Source organism: Pogona vitticeps, chromosome 1, assembly GCF_051106095.1.
Source record: "Pogona vitticeps strain Pit_001003342236 chromosome 1, PviZW2.1, whole genome shotgun sequence".
In the NCBI taxonomy this organism is placed as follows: Eukaryota; Metazoa; Chordata; class Lepidosauria; order Squamata; family Agamidae; genus Pogona; species Pogona vitticeps.
Window position 1 is genome coordinate 172,985,103 of NC_135783.1, and position 20,985 is coordinate 173,006,087.

At 43.6% G+C, this 20,985-nt stretch overlaps 1 protein-coding gene across 9 annotated transcripts in view; it reads right to left on the bottom strand.

The window, feature by feature from the left end:
* Positions 1–20,985, bottom strand: part of HDAC4 (histone deacetylase 4) — a 303,006-nt gene that overhangs the window by 107,464 nt on the left and 174,557 nt on the right. For 5 of the 9 annotated variants that reach the window (XM_072977437.2, XM_072977475.2, XM_072977489.2 and 2 more), the window contains 5 exons: positions 18,229–18,345; positions 17,932–18,130; positions 10,350–10,588; positions 2,538–2,792; positions 325–511 (listed from right to left, as the gene is read on the bottom strand). In XM_072977437.2, coding sequence (XP_072833538.1) covers positions 325–511; positions 2,538–2,792; positions 10,350–10,588; positions 17,932–18,130; positions 18,229–18,345 — 997 coding nt within the window. The remainder of the gene's footprint in view (positions 1–324; positions 512–2,537; positions 2,793–10,349; positions 10,589–17,931; positions 18,131–18,228; positions 18,346–20,985) is intronic. The other 4 variants (XM_072977471.2, XM_078378962.1, XM_078378957.1 and 1 more) reach the window with 1 other exon arrangement.

Below are 20,985 nucleotides of genomic sequence, written 5' to 3' on the forward strand. Positions count from 1 at the left end.
TATATATATGGTATCTAATATTCTGTACAGTCCAGTTTAGGTGTAATATGAAAACATGGTTCAGAATTATACAAACTCTAATTACTCCTCCTTTTGTCTTCCCTTCAACTGGGATTTCGTCGTCTAACAGGGTCGTCATCAAGTGGGGCACCACTGTACTGAACAATGATTTAGTCTTACATTTAAACTGTTTGTTGGTTATGAGTATTTAGTGGAATTAGATGCAATTCAGTTGCCTGCAACACAGTAGACTAAGACAAAGCCATTATAGCAAACTGAACATATTGTGATGCTTAATAGTGTGAAAATAGTCCTGCAACCTACCTGTCGTAAACTGGGGCTTGCAGGGTGGCTCCTGTATGGACATCGGAAAGTTAGCAGAGGCAGGTGATGACTGGGCTCTAGAAAGTGGTCGATGCCCTCCAAAAGATACTGGAATACCTGCTGCTTCCATGGATGCCTGGTAGTTCCTCAACTGGTGAATGCGTTGCTGTTCTAGTAGAAGGGCTTGCTGTTATAGAGAGTGTGTCATATTATCATTTCCAGGGCTCACAAATGAATTTTACTATGTTAGACTGGAGTCACAATAGAATTTTTCAGCTATTAACGGGATGTGTGAGTTAGTTCTGTAAACTGACACCTATAAATATAGGTATCTGATGCATGAATCTATCCAAATACTTTTTTTGTATTTTGTGTACAGGTGATATGTTACAGATAGGATAACTATTGAGACATAAGCTGGTGGCACAAATGCCAGACAGAGTTTCTTGGATAGACAATCGTACAGTCTTACAGAGCCAAGTAGAAAGCTAAAGGAGATCAATAAGGGTTCACTATTCTCCTAATTACAAACCAATATACCCTTAAACATAAATTAAAATGCACACTGGTAAAGATAAATTTTAAGCATTTGTTTTCCAACAGACATCTAGTCCGTGTTACTGTCATGACAGGAAATTCATACCTAAAGCATCCCTAACACATGGGCCATCCATTATTGCTTATTATGAAGAAAGATTACACTAACAAATAAGTGCTATTTACATCCAACGGTCACTCAATAATTTGCCTGAGAAAGAAGAGCCTTGCTTTTCAATAGCAGTTAATAACCTCACCACCAACCTTCCAGAGAAAAAGGCAGCAAATTAATGAGTTTCTGCATCATTAAAAGTTACAACTCCCATCATACTTCATGTAGTGGGGGGGGGGGAGTAAGTGTGGGTTTTTACACAAATGTTAAAAAAGCTACTAAATTTTAACCCAGTTACATTACTGTTTGAAGGCATAACACAACTGTGTCAAGATGTTCCAGCTTGAATAAATGGATGGGTTACACCTCCTGAAGCTCAAGTAGTTCTGGGAATTTTATTTCTCTTACTAAACCAAACTGTCAGAGCAAGATATATAAAAAATTTACATGACTACTAATGATTGCCAGATTAGCATAACTGGATGGGTTACTTCTCAACAAGCTATGCTGGCTTAGGAGTTCTGAGAGTTGTAGTCTTCTTAGTGAAATGGTAATAGCTAGAAAAATAGACATTGGGCACATATACCCCCAATTTTCCCAAGTTAAATAACTGGATAAGTAATATCTCAACTGCCCAAGCTCAGTGGAGAATCATTTAAGCTAAAGATGGAAGAACCTACATTTATATTCCTTGAATACTGAGCTGAGTAGTGGAGTGTAGGCAGAAAAAGATCAGCATGGAAACAAATAATTTGGAGGGTAAGGAAAGAAGAAAGACACAGCACTGGGAGAGTGACTGGGCTTATTAGGTTTATAATCCTGGTACAAGCCAATGAGCATCAGGGTGAATTGGGGGAGGGAGAGGGACAGAGAGGAAGAAAAAAATGGAAGAAGAGAAGAGAGGTGCTGGGGGAAAGGTGGGACTCATGGGTTTTCACAGGGGTGAAACCAATCTTATTTGCTAAGTCAAAATATTTCTCCAACACCATTTGAGTCAAAGTTTTCCCAAGACTGTTCACAAAGTAAAATTTACAGTGGACCCTTGACTTACAGACGGCTTGACTTACAGACTTTTTGAGTTACAGACTTCTCTGGCCACAAAATTTAGGTTTGACTTGCAGCCTGAGAATTGACTTACAGACCAGAAAAAACCAAAATGGAACAAAAACGGCCTGTTACGGGATTAATCGGTTTTCAATGCACTGTAGGTCAATGGAGACTTGACCTACAGACTTTTTGACTTGAGAACCGCCTTCCAATACAGATTAAGTTCTCAAGTCAAGACCCCACTGTACTTCTTTGGTGAACAGAAACTGCTATTTTTATCGTGGAAACTGCATAATCCAAGCTAGTGTCACAAGAATGAAGCCAATGGACACCCATTCCTTGGTGTTCCAGCTTCTGTTCAAACTAGCTGGGCAAAAGCACCTTGATTTCAAATATTAAAGGAAAGATAGGTTGCATGTTTCATATTCTGCCTCAAGCAAAAGGAAAGACAAACACACAAGCTTCTAGAAAATTAGAACAGTAAAAACATACTTCCATTTATTGCATTCTAGTTTACCTGTCTAAATAACAGCTCCTGTTCAGCTTGCCTCTGCCCTGGCTCTAGTTCCTGTTGCGATTCCCCATCTTCATCACTTTCTGTGGGTTCTTGCTTCACCTGAACCATGCTGGCCAACCCTTGAACCTCCTTTGAGTTTGATATCCTGTCAATGTATGGATCTTCTAAAAATGCCTGGTGTTCTCGTAATTCTTCCTCAGTCTCTTCAGGATGGCTTTCATGCTGGCGGGAAGACTCATTTGATTTTGGTATCATCTGAAAATATTTCCCAAAGTTTAGCACCAAAACTGTAGCACTCAAGAATCAAAGAGAGTTTTATCATGGAAACCATTTGCAAATGTGAAGAATGAAAGAAAATAAAAGAACTATTCCACGAAATAAATCTTATATTTCAGTTCTATTATTTTAACAAACATTAAACTCCTTAAGCTATTAATTTTTCACCAAAGAAGCTGCATACTGGCTTATGCTTTCTATATTCCTTCTATTCACCATACATCAAAATACACACACAAATTACTCTGCAAAACAAGAAACATGCTTTATTGCAAGCTGCTCCAACTAAAAATAGTTAGTCCAGTTTCAAGCATACATAATGCTTAGATAGGGAGAACTTTTCAAAAAGGGGAAGGTACATGGTGATTATTAGAGACTAGAATTAGAAATCATTTATTTCACTTTTACAGATGGAAAAAAAATTAAAAGATGGCTCCCCCCCATTTCCCCATGAGGTTATAAGCAAGGAGTTATTCAAAGTATTAGGAGATTTTAGCTGACAAAACATGTGTGTGTGGGGGGGGGGGAAAGGTCTATTTTGCAGAAAAACATATTTTGCACAAAATAAAAACATTCTGTACAAATGGTTATTGCAGATTTTTTCAGGCTGTTTGGTCATGTTCTGAAGGTTGTTTTTCCTAATGTTTCACCAATCTCTGTGGCTGGCATCATCAGAGGACAGGAGTTAGAACTTAGTGTTCTGGTGTATGATAGTTGAGTATTTGTAGCTGCGGGATCAGGTTTTTTGTCCTTTTCAAGAGATTGGGTGATTATGGTGATCAGGATGTTTTTTGTTGTGGGTGTATTGTTGTGGTAAGGGGGAGAGATGATCTGTGACTGTGATTGATGGGTGTTGTTGGATGGTCTTTTGTGTGCAATGATCACTGGTCCTTGTGGCTGGGTAGAGTTTGTTGACCTTTTGCAGGCTGGATTTTTCAGTGCTGAGAGCCAGGCTTTGTTGAGTTTTAGACTTTCTTCTTTTTTGTTGAAGTTCTGCTGGTGTCTGTGGATTTCAATAGCTTCCCTGTGTAGGTTAACATAATGATTGCTGGTGTTGTCCAGTACTTCGGTGTTCTGAAACAGAATTTCATGTCCACCTTCTTTCAGGGCATGTTCAGCTGATTTTTAGAATTCAGAGTGAGTTCTAACTCCTGTCCTCTGAAAATACCAGCCACAGAGACTGGTAAAACGTTAGGAAGAAAAACCTTAGGAACACGGCCAAACAGCCCCAAAAAATAACCATTGGATCCCGACTGTGAAAGCCTTTGAGAATATATTCTGTACAAAATTTCAGATTTCTCCTAATGCTGTCACTTACAGAAAATAAAAGCCTTGATCTTGCTGTTGTGAAAAATCTCACAGCAAGAAACAAATGTTTGCTGTGATAACTAGGACCAGATTGTGCTTTGAGACAAAGGAAATATGTGGACAAGCTGCAAAGTTAAGTATTTTCAGTCACTGTATGCCAACAGTACACCTCAATAAGACTCTTGATTACTCACCTTAAAGCATTTTGTCTAGAGACAATACAGAAAAGTTGTATGCGGCATTTTTGCTTCTTAACTTGGCATATAAAGATGGAATTGCATGTATAGTTGTAAGGGAACATAGACTAATCAGATGCCAAAAATTAAGATTATGAATGGATTAAAAGTAACTGGGTTCTTGAAGAACAGCTCAACTCTTCTTCTCTTTTATTGATTAATTTTGTATAGCTTTTTGCAGATTTTTCCTGTTCTAGGGCTTTGGTCTCAGTTTGCATTTTTGTCATCTGTTTATGTCAGCTCAATTCTCCTTTACTGGATCTCCTCTTAGTTTCTGCAATCTTTTACAAATACAGTGGTGCCTCGCTTAGCGAATGCCTCGTTTAACGATGAATTCGCATAGCGAGGGGGTTTCTGGGGGAAACTACTGCCTCGTATAGCGAGGCTGTCTATGGAGGAAACTCGCAGGCATTCTCCGGGCGGGCGCTTTGGAGCGGCCGCGGGGAGACCTCTCCCGCGGCCGCTCCGAAGCGCCCGCCCCGAGAATGCCGGCTGGCTGGCCGGCGCTTCGGAGGGGCCGTGGGGAGGCCTCTCCCCGCGGCCCCTCCAAAGCGTCAGCCAGCCCCAGCTGGTAGCCTGCCCGGGCCGCCTACCCGAGCCGTTCTCGGACGCCTGGAAGTCCGAGAACGGCTCGGGTAGGCGGCCCGGGCAGGCTACCAGCAGCGGGGACAGAGGGGGGGGTATCCGGAAGGTTTCCAGGTGAAAGCCTGGAAACCTTCCGGACACCCCCCCACCCTGCAGCCGCCGCTTGAAGCCTGCCCGGGCCGCCTACCCGAGCCGTTCTCGGACGCCTGGAAGTCCGAGAACGGCTCGGGTAGGCGGCCCGGGCAGGCTACCAGCAGCGGGGACAGAGGGGGGGTATCCGGAAGGTTTCCAGGTGAAAGCCTGGAAACCTTCCGGACACCCCCCCACCCTGCAGCCGCCGCTTGAAGCCTGCCCGGGCCGCCTACCCGAGCCGTTCTCGGACGCCTGGAAGTCCGAGAACGGCTCGGGTAGGCGGCCCGGGCAGGCTACCAGCAGCGGGGACAGAGGGGGGGGGTATCCGGAAGGTTTCCAGGTGAAAGCCTGGAAACCTTCCGGACACCCCCCCACCCTGCAGCCGCCGCTTGAAGCCTGCCCGGGCCGCCTACCCGAGCCGTTCTCGGACGCCTGGAAGTCCGAGAACGGCTCAGGTAGGCGGCCCGGGCAGGCTACCAGCAGCGGGGACAGAGGGGGGGTATCCGGAAGGTTTCCAGGTGAAAGCCTGGAAACCTTCCGGACACCCCCCCACCCTGCAGCCGCCGCTTGAAGCCTGCCCGGGCCACCTACCCGAGCCGTTCTCGGACGCCTGGAAGTCCGAGAACGGCTCGGGTAGGCGGCCCGGGCAGGCTACCAGCAGCGGGGACAGAGGGGGGGGTATCCGGAAGGTTTCCAGGTGAAAGCCTGGAAACCTTCCGGACACCCCCCCACCCTGCAGCTGCCGCTTCAAGCCTGCCCGGGCCGCCTACCCGAGCCGTTCTCGGACGCCTGGAAGTCCGAGAACGGCTCGGGTAGGCGGCCCGGGCAGGCTACCAGCAGCGGGGACAGAGGGGGGGGGTATCCGGAAGGTTTCCAGGTGAAAGCCTGGAAACCTTCCGGACACCCCCCCCACCCTGCAACCGCCGCTTCAAGCCTGCCCGGGCCGCCTACCCGAGCCGTTCTCGGACGCCTGGACGTCCGAGAATGGCTGGGGAAAGCAGCGCGGGGAGGCTTCAAGCGGCGGCTGCAGGGTGGGGGGGTGTCCGCTCCCAGCGACCCCCCACGGCTTGGATCCAAGCTGTGGGGGCAGGCTGAGAGGGTGGTCTGATTGGGATGCCTTTCAGGCATCCCGGGTTTGGATCCCACCCGCCGCCGGTTACCCTAATCGGCGGCGGGTGGGATCCAAGCCCGGGATGCCTGAAAGGCATTCCAATCCCACCACCCTCCCCCCGCGGCTTGGATCCGAGCCACGGCGGCTACCCCAGCCATGGCCGGACTCTAGGGAGTCAAGCCATGGCTGAGTTAGCCGCCGTGGGTCAGATCCAAGCCACGGGGGGAAGGAGAAAACCGGATAATCCATTCCTATTGGAACGGATTAACCGGTTTCCAATGCATTCCTATGGGAAATGGTGCTTCACATAACGATGTTTTCACATAACGATGTTTTGTTTGGAACCAATTAACATCGTTATGTGAGGCACCACTGTATACATAATCCCCATCCCCACACTTCAAATGATCTGCATGTGCTGAAACGTATCTCATAAAGGCATATTTCATACAGTATACGTTTTGTATTCCAAAACACACAGAAAGAGCTTTGTTGTTATGCTGATTTCATTTTGCTTTTAGTTATATTAGAATGGACTGGATTTTCCAGGGTTGAGTCCTCTACTGATTCTTCACACAGCTCATTAATCTACAAGGTCTTCTTCCTCAGAGGTTGTGCTCCTCTTTTTGTGTTTGTGTGTGTGTGATAAGTATTTGTTTCTTGTTTTCTTTCTTTACAAATTTATTGTTTCCTTAGGACAGAATCTTGGCTCAAGGACAGTTTTAAGAAAATCAAAGACTTCTTAGGTTTTCCTCCTTCATTCCTGCTATTTTATTTATTTTTTCCCTCTCCAATTAATAGTAAGTCTCAGATTCCACTACAGTGGACCCTTGACTTACAGACGGCTTGACTTACAGACTTTTTGAGTTACAGACTTCTCTGGCCACAAAATTTAGGTTTGACTTGCAGCCTGAGAATTGACTTACAGACCAGAAAAAAACCAAAATGGAACAAAAACGGCCTGTTACGGGATTAATCGGTTTTCAATGCACTGTAGGTCAATGGAGACTTGACCTACAGACTTTTTGACTTGAGAACCGCCTTCCAATACAGATTAAGTTCTCAAGTCAAGACCCCACTGTACTTTATTTCAGATTTTATTTATTTAGTTTATCTCACTCTTTCACTTTGGACTGTTTTCCCCCCATTCTGCACAACTGATCTACAGGAAATTACAGAAGAAAAAATACAGTCAGCCCACTCCACATGTGCTATAGAATTGCCTTTTCTCTCGTGTACAGTCGTGCCCCGCTTAACAATTACCCCGTATAACGACAAATCTGCTTCAGGACGATGTTTTTGCGATCACAATTGGGATCGCAAAACAATGTTTTAAAGGTTTCTTTTCGCTTTGCGACAATCAGTTCCCTGCTTCGGGAACCAATTCTTCGCATTACGACGATCAAAACAGCTGATCATCTGGTTTTCAAAATGGCCGCCAGCTGCTCAAAATGGCCCCCCACTGTTTTCTAGGACAGATTCCTCGCTTTACAGGCACTGAAAATGGCCGCCATATGGAGGATCTTCGATGGACGAGCAGGTATTCAGCCCATTGGAACACACTGAATGGTTTTCAATGTGTTTCAATGGGCTTTTTTATTTCGCTTGACGATGTTTCGCTCTACAGCGATTTTGTTGGAACGAATTAATGTCGTCAAGCGAGGCACCACTGTAATACTTTTTTTAAATTCAAAACATTGCCTGCAAGGATTACTTGTGAAAGTCAGCAAGGCAGTAGGGATGCTGAGGAAACCAAAAAGGTTGCTCACTCATTTCAAAAATTAAGTGAATATAGCTAACTAAACAAATACACTGGCAAGCTGTCTCCATTAAGCCTTTCATAGTCCATTGTCCTCCTTTGACATGAATTAAATAGGTAGGTAGCAAAAAGGCAGGCAGTTAAACCAACAAACAATCAAGTGACAGAATATTCAAATAAGAAAATTGTTCAGCAGAGATGGGAAGATGCAGACCAATGTGGTCTATCTCTATAGGACAATCTGCTCACACCTAGCAGGCAGATTACCGTCAGAAGATCTATGAGACTGCATGCTACCCTCCTCTGGCTGTTGTATCATCTGATCTCGCTGATCCAGTAACTGCACTGCTCATCATAAAAGTGTGTTGAAGTATGGCAAAAAGCAGATGACCAGCTCTTTCCTCTGGCCAGGGCACTGCAGAGAATAAGACCCTGGCTTATTTTCTGTATTTCACAACAAGACTATTCAACTGGAGAGCCCTAAGATCTTTTAGATATTCTCCTATTCTACCCCACAATGAACATCTATCTCAATTTTGTACAAGTTCTCTGTCCTTTTCAACTTAATCAACATGGGCAGGAACCTAATATACACACCTAGTAGCTTAACAAATCAATGACAGCTTAGCTGTAACGTTTCTGCAATACGGCAAACTAGTCTGCTTAGCAATGGTATTATTTTATTATTCTACAGACTGAAACACTGCTTACTGCCCAGTTAAACCTGAAACTGATATGTCATGCTATATTATACATATATATAATACATTATCATTACACTTCTGTTTTCAATCTACAGAAAAAAGTTTTGCCTAAAAATATTAAATATCATATACAGGTCTCACTGTAGGTTATAAGAATGAACAAATGAAGTACTTTCAATACTTTGCAATACTTGTAACGGCAATTTTTATAACGGCCACAAATAAACTACAATAAGCTATTTACTTTCAAATGGATTGCATCACCTATGGCTTACAATAACTTCAGTTGTAGATCTTGTTCTACAAAGAATGTTTGTGAGCAGCAAGTGAAATCTCCATGGAAATAACAGCTCTGAACTAAATCAGTATGCTAGTTTGAATGAAGTCCAGGTCTGGCACATGTATAGTAGTGGCATACTTCCAGAAGTACAAGAATGACGTCAGTGGCTTGTGTAATCATCTTGTCTTTGCTCTGTTCTATAAACAAAGTGCTCTCCCTCCCTCTTTATCTCACTAGGGAAAAAATGCACATAAGAAGCCAAAGCTTTAAGGGTAATATAACTCGCAGTGATGGCTATTGCTTTAATCACAGAATTAACCATTTATCCACCTTAAATTGAAACCATTGCACTTTGAAAGTCAAGCTTCATGACTACATTTTTCTTTTCATACTGCAACTATCAAACACAGAGAGAAGAGAAGGGTAGTAACTAGGGAGGAATGCCATAGCTGAAGAGAAACACTTGAATATTATGTCACTCTAAGAAAAATGAATGGCCTTTTAAAGAAAGCCTGGTTTACATTTCTAAAAACTGTGTTCAGTCAAAACTCTGGGTCTCTATTAAAGCCAGTGTGGTATATTCGATAGTGATAAACTAGGACTTATGAGACCTGGATTCAAATCCCCACTCAGCTATAAAAACGCGCTAGGTTGGTGTGTCGGTGGGACTAGTAACCCGTTCCTTAAATATCTCACTAGAGTCACCGTAAGTTAGATTGAACCTGATGGCAGAAAACAACAATATTTTTAAAAGACTAAACTAAGCAGTAAGAGTATGAGTGCACTACATACATCCAAACACATGTACACATACATCTCACACAAATATAATAAAGAATTCTGTCTTTTGTGTTATTATACTCATATCTACTAAAACAAAGTGTTACCACACATGGATTTAGAAGTAAATTTATCACACTGCTCTCTCAAAATGTTCTCACACTTATATAAAATTAAACAGTCACGTAGTTCTTCCAGTCACCTCGCACTTCATATCAATATGTAACATACAGAAGGCTTTCAAAAGGAAGGACAGAGAAAAATAGGCTAAAATGAGCACCCTAGGCTTTTAGCTAGGAACAGACCTCAATATTCCAGGTGCCAATCAAGTATTCAGGACTTTTCTTTTTATACAGAAAAACATTATGTTGAATGAATTACAGAAACATGCCTCTCAAATTCAGATAGTTGATTCTGAATGGATTCCCTATCATTTCCAGCTACTTGGGTTTAGGAAGTCATATTCTGTATACATTTCCAGTGTATCTCATTTTTCCCTGTATTTGATAATATCCTAACAGTAAGCAATCCAAGGATGAAGACAAATAGACACTATAAAATTATAAGCATTTAGAGGAAAGACATTTCTAAACGAGTCCATTAAAATTGCATTAGCAAGAAGCAGAAATTGGCATACCTACCTTGTTAATGTGCAGCTGTTGCTGCTGAAATTGCTGTTTATGTTTTTCCAGGAACTGCTGATGCTGTTGTTGGATCACTAATTGCTGGAGGGCCTGTGTATTCTGGGGAAGAGGAGCAGACTGTGTGCGCCCCAGAGGGCGATGTTGCCGCAGTTTGTGTATTGAGGGAGAGAGCCGATCTGCACCCACCAGGGACTGCGCATGGAGGGGGAGTGCCCCTAGTCCTGAAAGATACCAGTCTGAAGATAATATGAAGGAAAATAGTGGAGAAAGAGGAGGAAAAGAAGAGGAAGGGAGAAAGGGTTCTGAGTAACTCTCACAGCAACAGTAATGTGCATTGTGAAGCCAGCCACCACGTCATTTGTGTTGCTGAAACGTTTCAAAAACAAAACCGCTGTAAAATAAAGAATATAGGTTTTTAAAATTCAAAGTTCCTACAACAATTAATAAATAATAAATTATCAAATATGGAAGGTCAAGAATGAAACAATGAAACAATTTGGTGTCTGACTGGGAACAGATGAGCTAAATATGTGATGGGTGAGAGTTATCCTGTAGAAAATGAGAGTTTTGTTTCTAGTCATCAATGACCCATTGCTGTTGGACTTAGCAAAGACAAACTAACAGTACAGCTCAAATGCGAATGAATGAATGAATGAATGAATGAATGAATGAATGAATGAATGAATGAATGAATGAATGATTGAATGAATGAATAAAATTTTTAAAAAAATCACACGCACACCCTCTGTTGTGACAGATTTGTAATGGATAGAAGCCTCTTATGCCAGCACAACTGTTCTGATGGTGGCTAATCTCAGATCTGAAGGCACAACTAGATCTGCCTGCAGAACAGTCAAAAGGGTGCAGGGAATAAGAGGAATAGGGGAGGAGCTGAGTTACTTCAGATCCAAACATTTTTCACACCAGAGTCATAGCTACTGTGCCAGCACAACATTAAGCCCAGGTCAATGAAGCCCTAAATAATTTCAAACATCTCTAGGACTGGAGGAGTTAGGATTCAGCATAGTCCTCAGTCATCTTGGTAGTTATCACAGTGTTGTTAAGTGTTCAGTATGTCCTGACAGGTTTTATTCTTCGTCTCTGCATGGTGACTTCCAGAGTGAAATTCAACTATTTTCATTAATATGTGAACATGAAAGCAATTTATAAAATTATGCATAATTGGATATAATTGAAAGAAAACATTTTCCCATCCTTTATAGAATTAGAACCCAACTTATCCTAGTTATATGATCAGTAAGGAAGCCCAGTATCAGCACGGAGGCTTCTCAGAAAATGCTGCTATGCTGCATACATCAAGTGGGTGTGGAGAGGAGTGCTGCATGGCTGCAACAAGTTCTGGTTTCCATCTGACCCCCCCCCCCAATCCCAATTTTATGTCACTCTAGTGTGATGTCATTTCAGGAGCATGGGGAGAGGGGATTAAAATGGTGGGTGGCTTGGTTGCTCACTGCAGCTATACAACAATCTTCTTAGTATTAGCCAATCAGAACATTAACTCAACTGTGCGCAAGATTTCTGCCCAAATGCTCCACCTTCATTTTGTCCATTCTCTTCTCCCAACTCAATGTGCTGTAACTGATGTTTCCCTAGATTAATTAACCCTAGTTATGTCTGAATTAGAAGAGTAGGGTTAACTGAATTTTAACAAATAAGAATCTGAAATCAACTAAAATCATTACCTGTTCTATTATGATGTTGGTAGTCATCCATTTTCCAGTTTGGACACAATAGGAAAAGACAGTTGATTAAACCAGGAAGACTTCTGTTACATAACAGCACTGATGTTACCTGTCTGTCATGGGTTTGGAGGGAAAGTTCCATCCTATGGGGAGTGGAAGGCGGGACATCAGGAGGAGGGGCTGTACTGTATAAATATGTGATGCCTGTGTGGTGAAGAGGAGATGCTGAGACAGACACACTGAGAGATGCTGAGAGACACTGGGTTGTGACGAAGCAGCAGCTGGGAAGAAGAAGCTGTTGTGGAAGTCTGTGTGTCAGACAGGGTACTTCTGTGTGTCAGAGTACCAACCTGATAGGTTCAGGGGTCTGTTGGTTAGCCAGAACTGATGGGTTCAGGGTCTGTGCTTTAAGTTAAAGGTTCTAGGTGAACCAAACTGTATGCTGGTGTGTGTGAAAATAAGCCACGTTACTTTATTTTATTCACCTGATTGCTTATTTTTCCCTGTGTGTATTTAAAATAAACTTTATTCTTTTTGTTGATTAAAAATCCATCCCTGGTCTGTGTGACTTATTATAGGGAATGGTTGGTGGCAGCTTAGTAACTGTGTGATAGATCCCAGTAGGTCTGGGTTTGTCACATTGATTGGTGTCCAGCGTGTGGGATACGACTGGTCCAGTTGTCCAGTGGTCCAGCAAAGCCTTGGCAGGTGTGCCCAGAGCAAGGGGGGTCCAGTCAGGGACAGTCTGAGGCGCGTAGGTAATCTTCTAGGTGTACCTCACGGGGAGGTGCACTAGTAGAAGAACGTGCCAACTGGGGAGACTTAGATTAAGGTGCTCTGAGGCAGCCTGATTTTGGCGGGAAAACGCTGAGGCAAAACTGGGTAGCAACAGCGAGCTAGCTTGCCAGCTGAGAGGCCCAGCAGAGGGGGGTAGGCTCTGACTCGATACTGTTGCAAGTAGTGCTGAAGAACAGCAGCAATCTCTAGGGAGAGCTGGTTCTGAGGCAAGAAGGAAAAAAGTGGTCGTTTTATTTTGAGGCTTGACTTTTTAAAGCCGCCTGTTCTGAGGGGGGATTATGCCCTTGACTCGAAGCAAGATAGCAGACATGAGTGAAGTGAAAGACCCCCAGATTGACCAAGGTTCTGAGGATGAATTTGGCTCAGTGCAAGGTGACAGCACAGGAGAGCAAGACCCAGAACTCAGAAAAATACTCATAGCCCAACAGCATGAACTGAGGGTGAGGGAAATGGAGGAAAGGGAAAGAGAGAAACAGCGGCAATTTGAATTAGAGAGAGAGAGAATGGCGTTTGAATTAAAGAGATTGGAACTGATGAACCAGAACAATAATAATAATAGGGATTCTGAGGGGGGCCAACTGTCTAAGGCTGACCTGAAGAAATTCCCTGTGTACCACAAGGGAGATTGTCCCGAGGTGTTCTTTTCCTTAGTGGAAAGAGCGTTTGTGGACTTCTCAGTGAGGGAAACTGAGAAGATGACCATCATGCGGTCTTTAATCAGTGGTAGCCTGGCTGAGGTTTATGCCGAGATGCCTGAGGAACGGATGAAAGATTTCGCAGAGTTTAAAAAACTGGTGTTTGCAAGACATGGGATAAATGCAGAGCAGCTGAGACAAAGGTTCAGGTCCCTCACCAAGAAGCCAGAACAGACTTTTACCCAAGTGGGGGCCCAATTGGTGAGGCTGCTTGAGAAATGGCTGTCGCAGGAGGGAACAGAGACCTATGAACAGCTTAAAGACTTGATAGCCCTGGAACAGTTCTATTCAGTTCTGCATGGGGAATTGAAATTCCAGGTGAGGGAAAGGAAACCGAAATCTGTGGCAGCAGCCGCAGAAATCGCGGATTTTATCTCCCAAATAAGAAAGCCCTTGGGTGAGGGGAAATCTGTAGGTAAACCCAAAGAAACCTACAGCAAGTACTCTCAGGGACCAGGGAAAAGCCAGCAAGGGGGAGGGGCCCATGGTGAAGGGAAGCCCTCAGGCATGAAACCAAGCCCTCAGAATTTGGAGGGAAAACCCAAACAAGAGGAGAGAGAATCAAAATACACCAGAAAATGCTATTTCTGTCAGGGAAAGGGTCATCTGATCTCAGAGTGTGAGAAATTGAAGCAGCTAAAAGGAATGGTGCCTCAGAATTCTAGTGGGACCAAGCCAAAAGCTGTGTTCTGTGTCCAGCAAGAGCAAGGCTCAGTGTCACAGAGGGAGCCTGTTGCCATGGCTACTCAGTCTGGAACAGCTACCTATGCTGAGCAGGCTGAGGAAAATGGTCCTCTTGTGGAGGTAAAGCGCTGCTTGCTGATAAAAACAGATTCTCAGTTGTTTGAGACAGCCGGGGTGGACGTAGGAATACTTGACCGTCAGTATAGGGGGCTGCGGGACACTTGTTCCCAGGTAACCCTGTGCCATCCCGATATCATTCCCCGGGAGTTTATAATCCCAAATGAGAGCATAAAGGTAGCAGGTATTGAGGGGCAGGTAATCTCTCTGCCAGTAGCAGAGGTACCTGTCAACTTTCAAGGCTGGAGGGGAGATTGGCGGATAGCGATTTCATCTACTCTGCCAGCAGCCGTGCTCGTGGGAAATGACCTGGCTGAACATGTGAAAAGGGTGCTAGTGATTACACGCTCACAAGCCACCACGGGGACAGTTCAGGGGGGTAATGATGAGCCAGAGGCGGAAGCAGAGGGGAGTTCAGAAGCTGTGGTGAAAACCTTAACCACAGACAGCAGATTTGGACAGGAGCAAAAGGCAGACGCCACTCTCCAAAAGTGTTTTGAACAGGTGACTGACGCCCAGCTAACACCTGAAACCCCAGTGAGATTTCTGGAGAAAAAGGGGATTTTATATAGAGAAACCCTGAGGAATATCTCAAAAGGGGGAGATGGGATCAGAAGTCAGCTGGTGGTACCTGAAAAGTATCGCCCCATGATCTTACAAAGGGGTCACTCTGACATGTTTGCTGCACACTTAGGGGTGAAAGAGCCCCTTGATTTGATCAAGCAAGATTGGGAGCAGATCACCCAGGATGACCCACAAGACGTTGTGACTTACATAGACACCTTGATGAATGACCTAAAGAGAAATCTAGAGCTGGCAGCAGAAAACCTGCAAGCTCAGAAGGTCAGACAGAAAACATGGTATGACCACAAAGCTAGAGAGAGGCACTTTGACCCAGGGGAGGAAGTGCTTTGGCTTAGGCCCTGCAGAGAGAATAAACTGCAGCTCAAATGGGCAGGACCATATAGGGTCATTTCCAAGATGTCAGACCTGAACTACCTAATAGAGCAGGAGGAGAACCAAGCAAGGAGGGTGGTTCATGTGAATGCCCTAAAACCCTACTACAGAGGGGAACAGAGGGTTTTATTCGCGATAAAAGCAGCTGAGAGCGAGGAAGCTGAGTTACCCTTCTGGGAGGGTAGAGGGGAAGTAAGATACAACCCAGAGGAGGTAAAAATCAATCCTGCACTCACCCAAGACCAGCAGCAAGAACTAAAAATGCTGCTTAGTAAATATCAACAGGTGTTTTCCAACAAGCCGGGGATAGTGAAGGGAGTGATGCATCGGATCCACACAAGGGATGCACCCCCGCAGGCAGTATCCCCATACCGAGTAACGGGACCCTATAGGGACAAGGTGCGGAAGGAGCTGGACGAGATGCTGAGGGAGAATATAATCGTCCCCTCTTCTAGTCCTTGGTCCTCTCCGATAGTCCTTGTGGACAAGCCTGATGGGAGCATTAGGTTTTGTGTCGATTACAGGAAATTAAACCGTGTAACCACTCCTGATGCCTACCCAATGCCCAGGCTAGACAACCTGATTGAAACCATAGGGGGTTGTCGGTTCATCTCATCATTGGACCTGGTAAAGGGATATTGGCAATTAAGAATTGATCCCAGGGATCAAGAAAAAACTGCCTTTTGCAGCCCTTTTGGTCTCTATGAGTTTCGAGTCCTGAGCTTTGGTCTCAGAAATGCACCAGCCACATTCCAAAGGCTGATGGACCAGACCTTGGCAGGGCTCAGTGACTTTACAGTGGCCTACATTGATGACATAGGGATCTTCAGTAATACCTGGGAAGATCACCTGATACACCTGGAGTTAGTGCTGCAGAGGTTAAGTGCAGCAGGGCTAACAGTAAAGGCCAGCAAGTGTCAGCTGGGTAGCCCAGAAATAAAATACTTGGGTCACATGGTAGGGGGAGGAATGATAAAACCCCTGGAGGCCAAAATAGAAGCTGTTCGAGATTGGCCTAGACCCAACACCAAGAAAAAAGTCAAATCATTTCTTGGGTTGGTGGGCTACTACAGAAAGTTCATCCCGAGGTTTAGCGAGATTGCGGCTCCGCTGACCGATCTGACGAGGAAGAAGACTGATGACCGCATCCCGTGGACCAGCGACTGCGAGGCGGCGTTCCAGAGGTTGAAGGAGGCGTTAATCAACTATCCTGTCCTGCGTGCTCCAGACTTCGACCGGGAGTTTATCATCTACACCGACGCGTCTAACAGCGGGGTAGGAGCAGTTCTGTGCCAGGAGGATGAGAATGGTGACCAGCATCCAGTGTCCTACCTGAGTAGGAAACTCCAAAAAGGGGAGAGACATTTGGCAACCGTGGAGAAGGAGTGTTTGGCCATAGTCTACGCGATCCAGAAGGCCAAGCCTTACATCTGGGGAAGACATTTTATTCTGTGTACTGACCATTCACCATTGCAATGGTTAAAGACGATGAAAACCCACAATAGCAAACTTATGAGGTGGGCTTTGAACTTACAGGACTATGACTTTGAAGTGAAGGTGGTCAGAGGGTCAGTGAACTGTGTTGCTGACGCCTTATCAAGAAGACCTGAAGACTGAAGACGGCGAAAGAACATGGACTATATGTATATAATGAAGACAAAAAGTTAAAATGTACCTGGTTTTAAATTGGTTTGTATTAATAAAGGTAAAATTGATGTAATGCATATGGTAAATGTTTGAAATGCCTATTTGCTATGTTTAACCTGGAGTGTAAGTATATGTAAGTATTATAGGGTATGTATAACTGTTGTTGTATGTTTTATACAGGTTGTTTTTTGGTGAAAAGCACCTTAGCTTTCCCCCTACAAAACAACTTATAAAGAGGGGAGGTGTTACATAACAGCACTGATGTTACCTGTCTGTCATGGGTTTGGAGGGAAAGTTCCATCCTATGGGGAGTGGAAGGCGGGACATCAGGAGGAGGGGCTGTACTGTATAAATATGTGATGCCTGTGTGGTGAAGAGGAGATGCTGAGACAGACACACTGAGAGATGCTGAGAGACACTGGGTTGTGACGAAGCAGCAGCTGGGAAGAAGAAGCTGTTGTGGAAGTCTGTGTGTCAGACGGGGTACTTCTGTGTGTCAGAGTACCAACCTGATAGGTTCAGGGGTCTGTTGGTTAGCCAGAACTGATGGGTTCAGGGTCTGTGCTTTAAGTTAAAGGTTCTAGGTGAACCAAACTGTATGCTGGTGTGTGTGAAAATAAGCCACGTTACTTTATTTTATTCACCTGATTGCTTATTTTTCCCTGTGTGTATTTAAAATAAACTTTATTCTTTTTGTTGATTAAAAATCCATCCCTGGTCTGTGTGACTTATTATAGGGAATGGTTGGTGGCAGCTTAGTAACTGTGTGATAGATCCCAGTAGGTCTGGGTTTGTCACAACTTCATTTTGAGCACATTGAGAAAAGAGAGACGAAGGGGCAGGTGAAGTGGGCAACAGAAGCTCATGCTTCATGTCCATCTTGACTTAATAATTTAAGAACGTGCATCCAAACTAAGCATTTTCAGTGCAATCATGAACAATCAACCAGCTTTTGGTTATAACTCTAGTTATTCTCACCTGGGACTAATGGGTTTTGTGCAGTTGGTTGTTCCAGTAAGACCATGTGTTGAAGAAGAGGGTTGTGTGCATTTCCTCCATCCCTTTCCACAGCAGTGCTACTCAAATAAGGAGTGATGTGAGTCCCAGGAAATATGGAGATTCGTTGTTGTAATGACGGAATAGCAAGTCTTTCAGCATCCTGCTGTCCTGATCCAGCCTGCAAGCACATCACCAATAATAAGCTGCTCTTATGAATAGAGTTAATGTAACCACAAATCCCACCCAACCCCAAACTTTACATGAAACATCACTTACACTGGATGGAGCAGTTGCAGGCAGTCCTAATGTTATATTGGGCAAGGAGGGAGATGTGTACAATGGAAGTTGTGTTACTGACCCTTCACGATTCACAAGTCTATGAGCCAAGGTGGTCTGAAAGCAAACCAAAACTGCTGCCTTAGAAAACAGGATAACAATTACACAAGAAACAAACACTTATGTCTAATTATGAGTTATTAGTATCGAATCCAATCTTTTCCACAAGAGTACAGGCTTGCTGAGAACGCATACTGGGAGGGTGGGTTTCTTTTTGTTATTGTTGTTTGTTTGCTTGTTTGTTTGGCAATAAAGTCATTGCTGCCACTTACAATCAGTGTCAGAGCAGCATGGCAGGATTTCATATTCATTTTAAATTAAATGCCCCAATGGGAATGATGCTGTATCACAACACAGCCTCATTCCCACCCTTATCCCTAATTGATAAGAAAGGTGATGCTATCCTAAGGTCAATTAGGATAACACATCTAGGGGCATAATTTTATTGTTCTAATGGCTCGTCATGTATTGACATGGCTATAGATGTTGTATAATAAAAAAAACCAGATTTATAATGATACTTGTGGGCAGCCATCAGCAATACCCTGAAAAATGACTCTACGTCATGATTTGATATTATTCCCATTGGGGTATTCTAGGCAAACTATGAACAGAACACAGACAGATTCAGCACTACTGGAAGCCTACACTATTGGGTGAAGGGGTGGGGGTGAGAAAAAATTCCACAATTTCAGCTGCCTTCTCAGAACTGCAAGTTGCTTCTACCAAAAATAGGGTGAGAGAAGAAATAACCAACTACAACTTTTTCTTTTCTAGGGTAATGAATGATCCTGTGAACATGGATAATCATCCATGTTTACAGAAAATTAAAATTAAGTACAGGTAATGGAAGAGCGGCCAAGGATAATTTAATTTTTTCTTTGCAAAGGTAACTGTTACATGCTACAGCTTTACAGTTTCTTTCAACCATAAGTGGAAAAAATAAACACTAGTACAGATGTGGTCTGTATATCTATATATTGTACTCACGTGTTATCACTACTACAATATTTCTATGCAAACTACCTGTCAGCACCACAAGATCCTCTCCCCATCTTTTTTCCTCTTTGAGCCTCACAACAACCCTGTGCTTGGATCAAAGAGAGAAAAGAAAGTATGTTTTCTTCTGCATTGCTCTGTGGTTGAAATTAGAGCATGAGGTTCTATAGTAAATAAGTAAATTTTAAAAGATCATATAAGAGGAACCAGCTGTTTTAGTATTTTAAGACATATGTTAAGTAACCTGAAAGATCATCTATCTCTATAAAAACCTGTTAAACCACTATGATCTGCTGCAGAGGGTGGTGCTATCTTTGCTCCAAGCTATAAAGTTCTTTCCAGAACCAATGTATTTATTTTGATATATTTTATTTATATCCTGCCTTTCTTCCAACAAAGAAACAAAAGTAGCATACAACAATTTAAAAATACACATATAAAACAAAATAAATTAAGAAATTGTTAAAATAGAATGAAATTAAAGAAATATTTTAAATGCCATTAGTTAAAAAAATTAACAGAGATGTAAAATATATATTAAAAATACTAATTAAAAAATCACAATCTTACAAGGTTTAGAAGTTAAAAGCCAACTTAAAACTAAGGTTTTCACCTGCTGGCAGAAGGACTGTAAGGAGGAGAGCCAAACAAACCTAGCAACACTGCAATGGCCCTTCCCGCAGTGATGTAATTCTGCCCATCTTCTGTAACAAGCCCCCAATTCTGTGATACATCAGGTGTTTATTTAAATTATTCTGGTTTATCCTGGCTTTCCCAAGCATCAACTGACCAGAGCTGTTTCAAACTTTGTCCTACAAACCTTGTGATTCATAAATACTATTGGATTTGTATGTAGCTGAAAAACCTATTGCTTAGTGCAATGAAAATCATAATGTTTGGTACATCTCAATTCTTTGATGAGTGTGTATGTTCCCAAGCTAGCATACATATCCAACCCCAAAAATGGTGGCAGAAATGGTTTGCTTACAAGGGAGGAATGGACCAGAAGTTAAAGTTTGCCTTACATGAAGCATCAGGTTTTCACAGCCAGTGTTTCACTGTGTTATGATTTCTTATATAAACAGTTGTGTATTTAGTGGGATTGTGGACCAGTTGGGAGGTGAGCCCATGCGTGGGGGGGCAGGGGCACCCCCGCGAGAGAGCGCATATGTGTGAGCGCAACATGCCCCCTGAGCGAACATGACACGCTCCTGCATGAGCACGACACACCCCCTGCACAAGCATGACATGCCCCTGAGCGAGCACATGTTAGAGTTAGAGGGGTTGCAGAGAGGTAGGTTTCTTCTTCCCCTGGATTACAGAGGATGCTTAAAGGTATGTTTGTTCCTGAGTTTCAAAGATTACAGAGATGTAGGTTTGTTTCTCTGGGTGTCGGAGCTAGATGATAGTCAAGTAGATTTCGTCCCCTGGGTTGAAGAGATGCAGGTTTGTTCTCAAGGGTTTCAGAGGCAGCTGCAGGCAGGATGTCTTCTTCCCCTGCATTGCAGAGGTTGCAGAGATGTAAGTTTGTTCCCCTGAGTTACAAAGGTCACTGGCAGAGAGGTAGGCTTGTTCCCCTCGGTGGCAGAGATTGCAAAGAAGCAGGTTTGTTCCCTTGGGTTAAATAGATGGGAGAGAGACAGGCCCACAGCAGTAAGCTGTCTCTGGAGAGAGGATGGAATCACTACTGCATGCCTG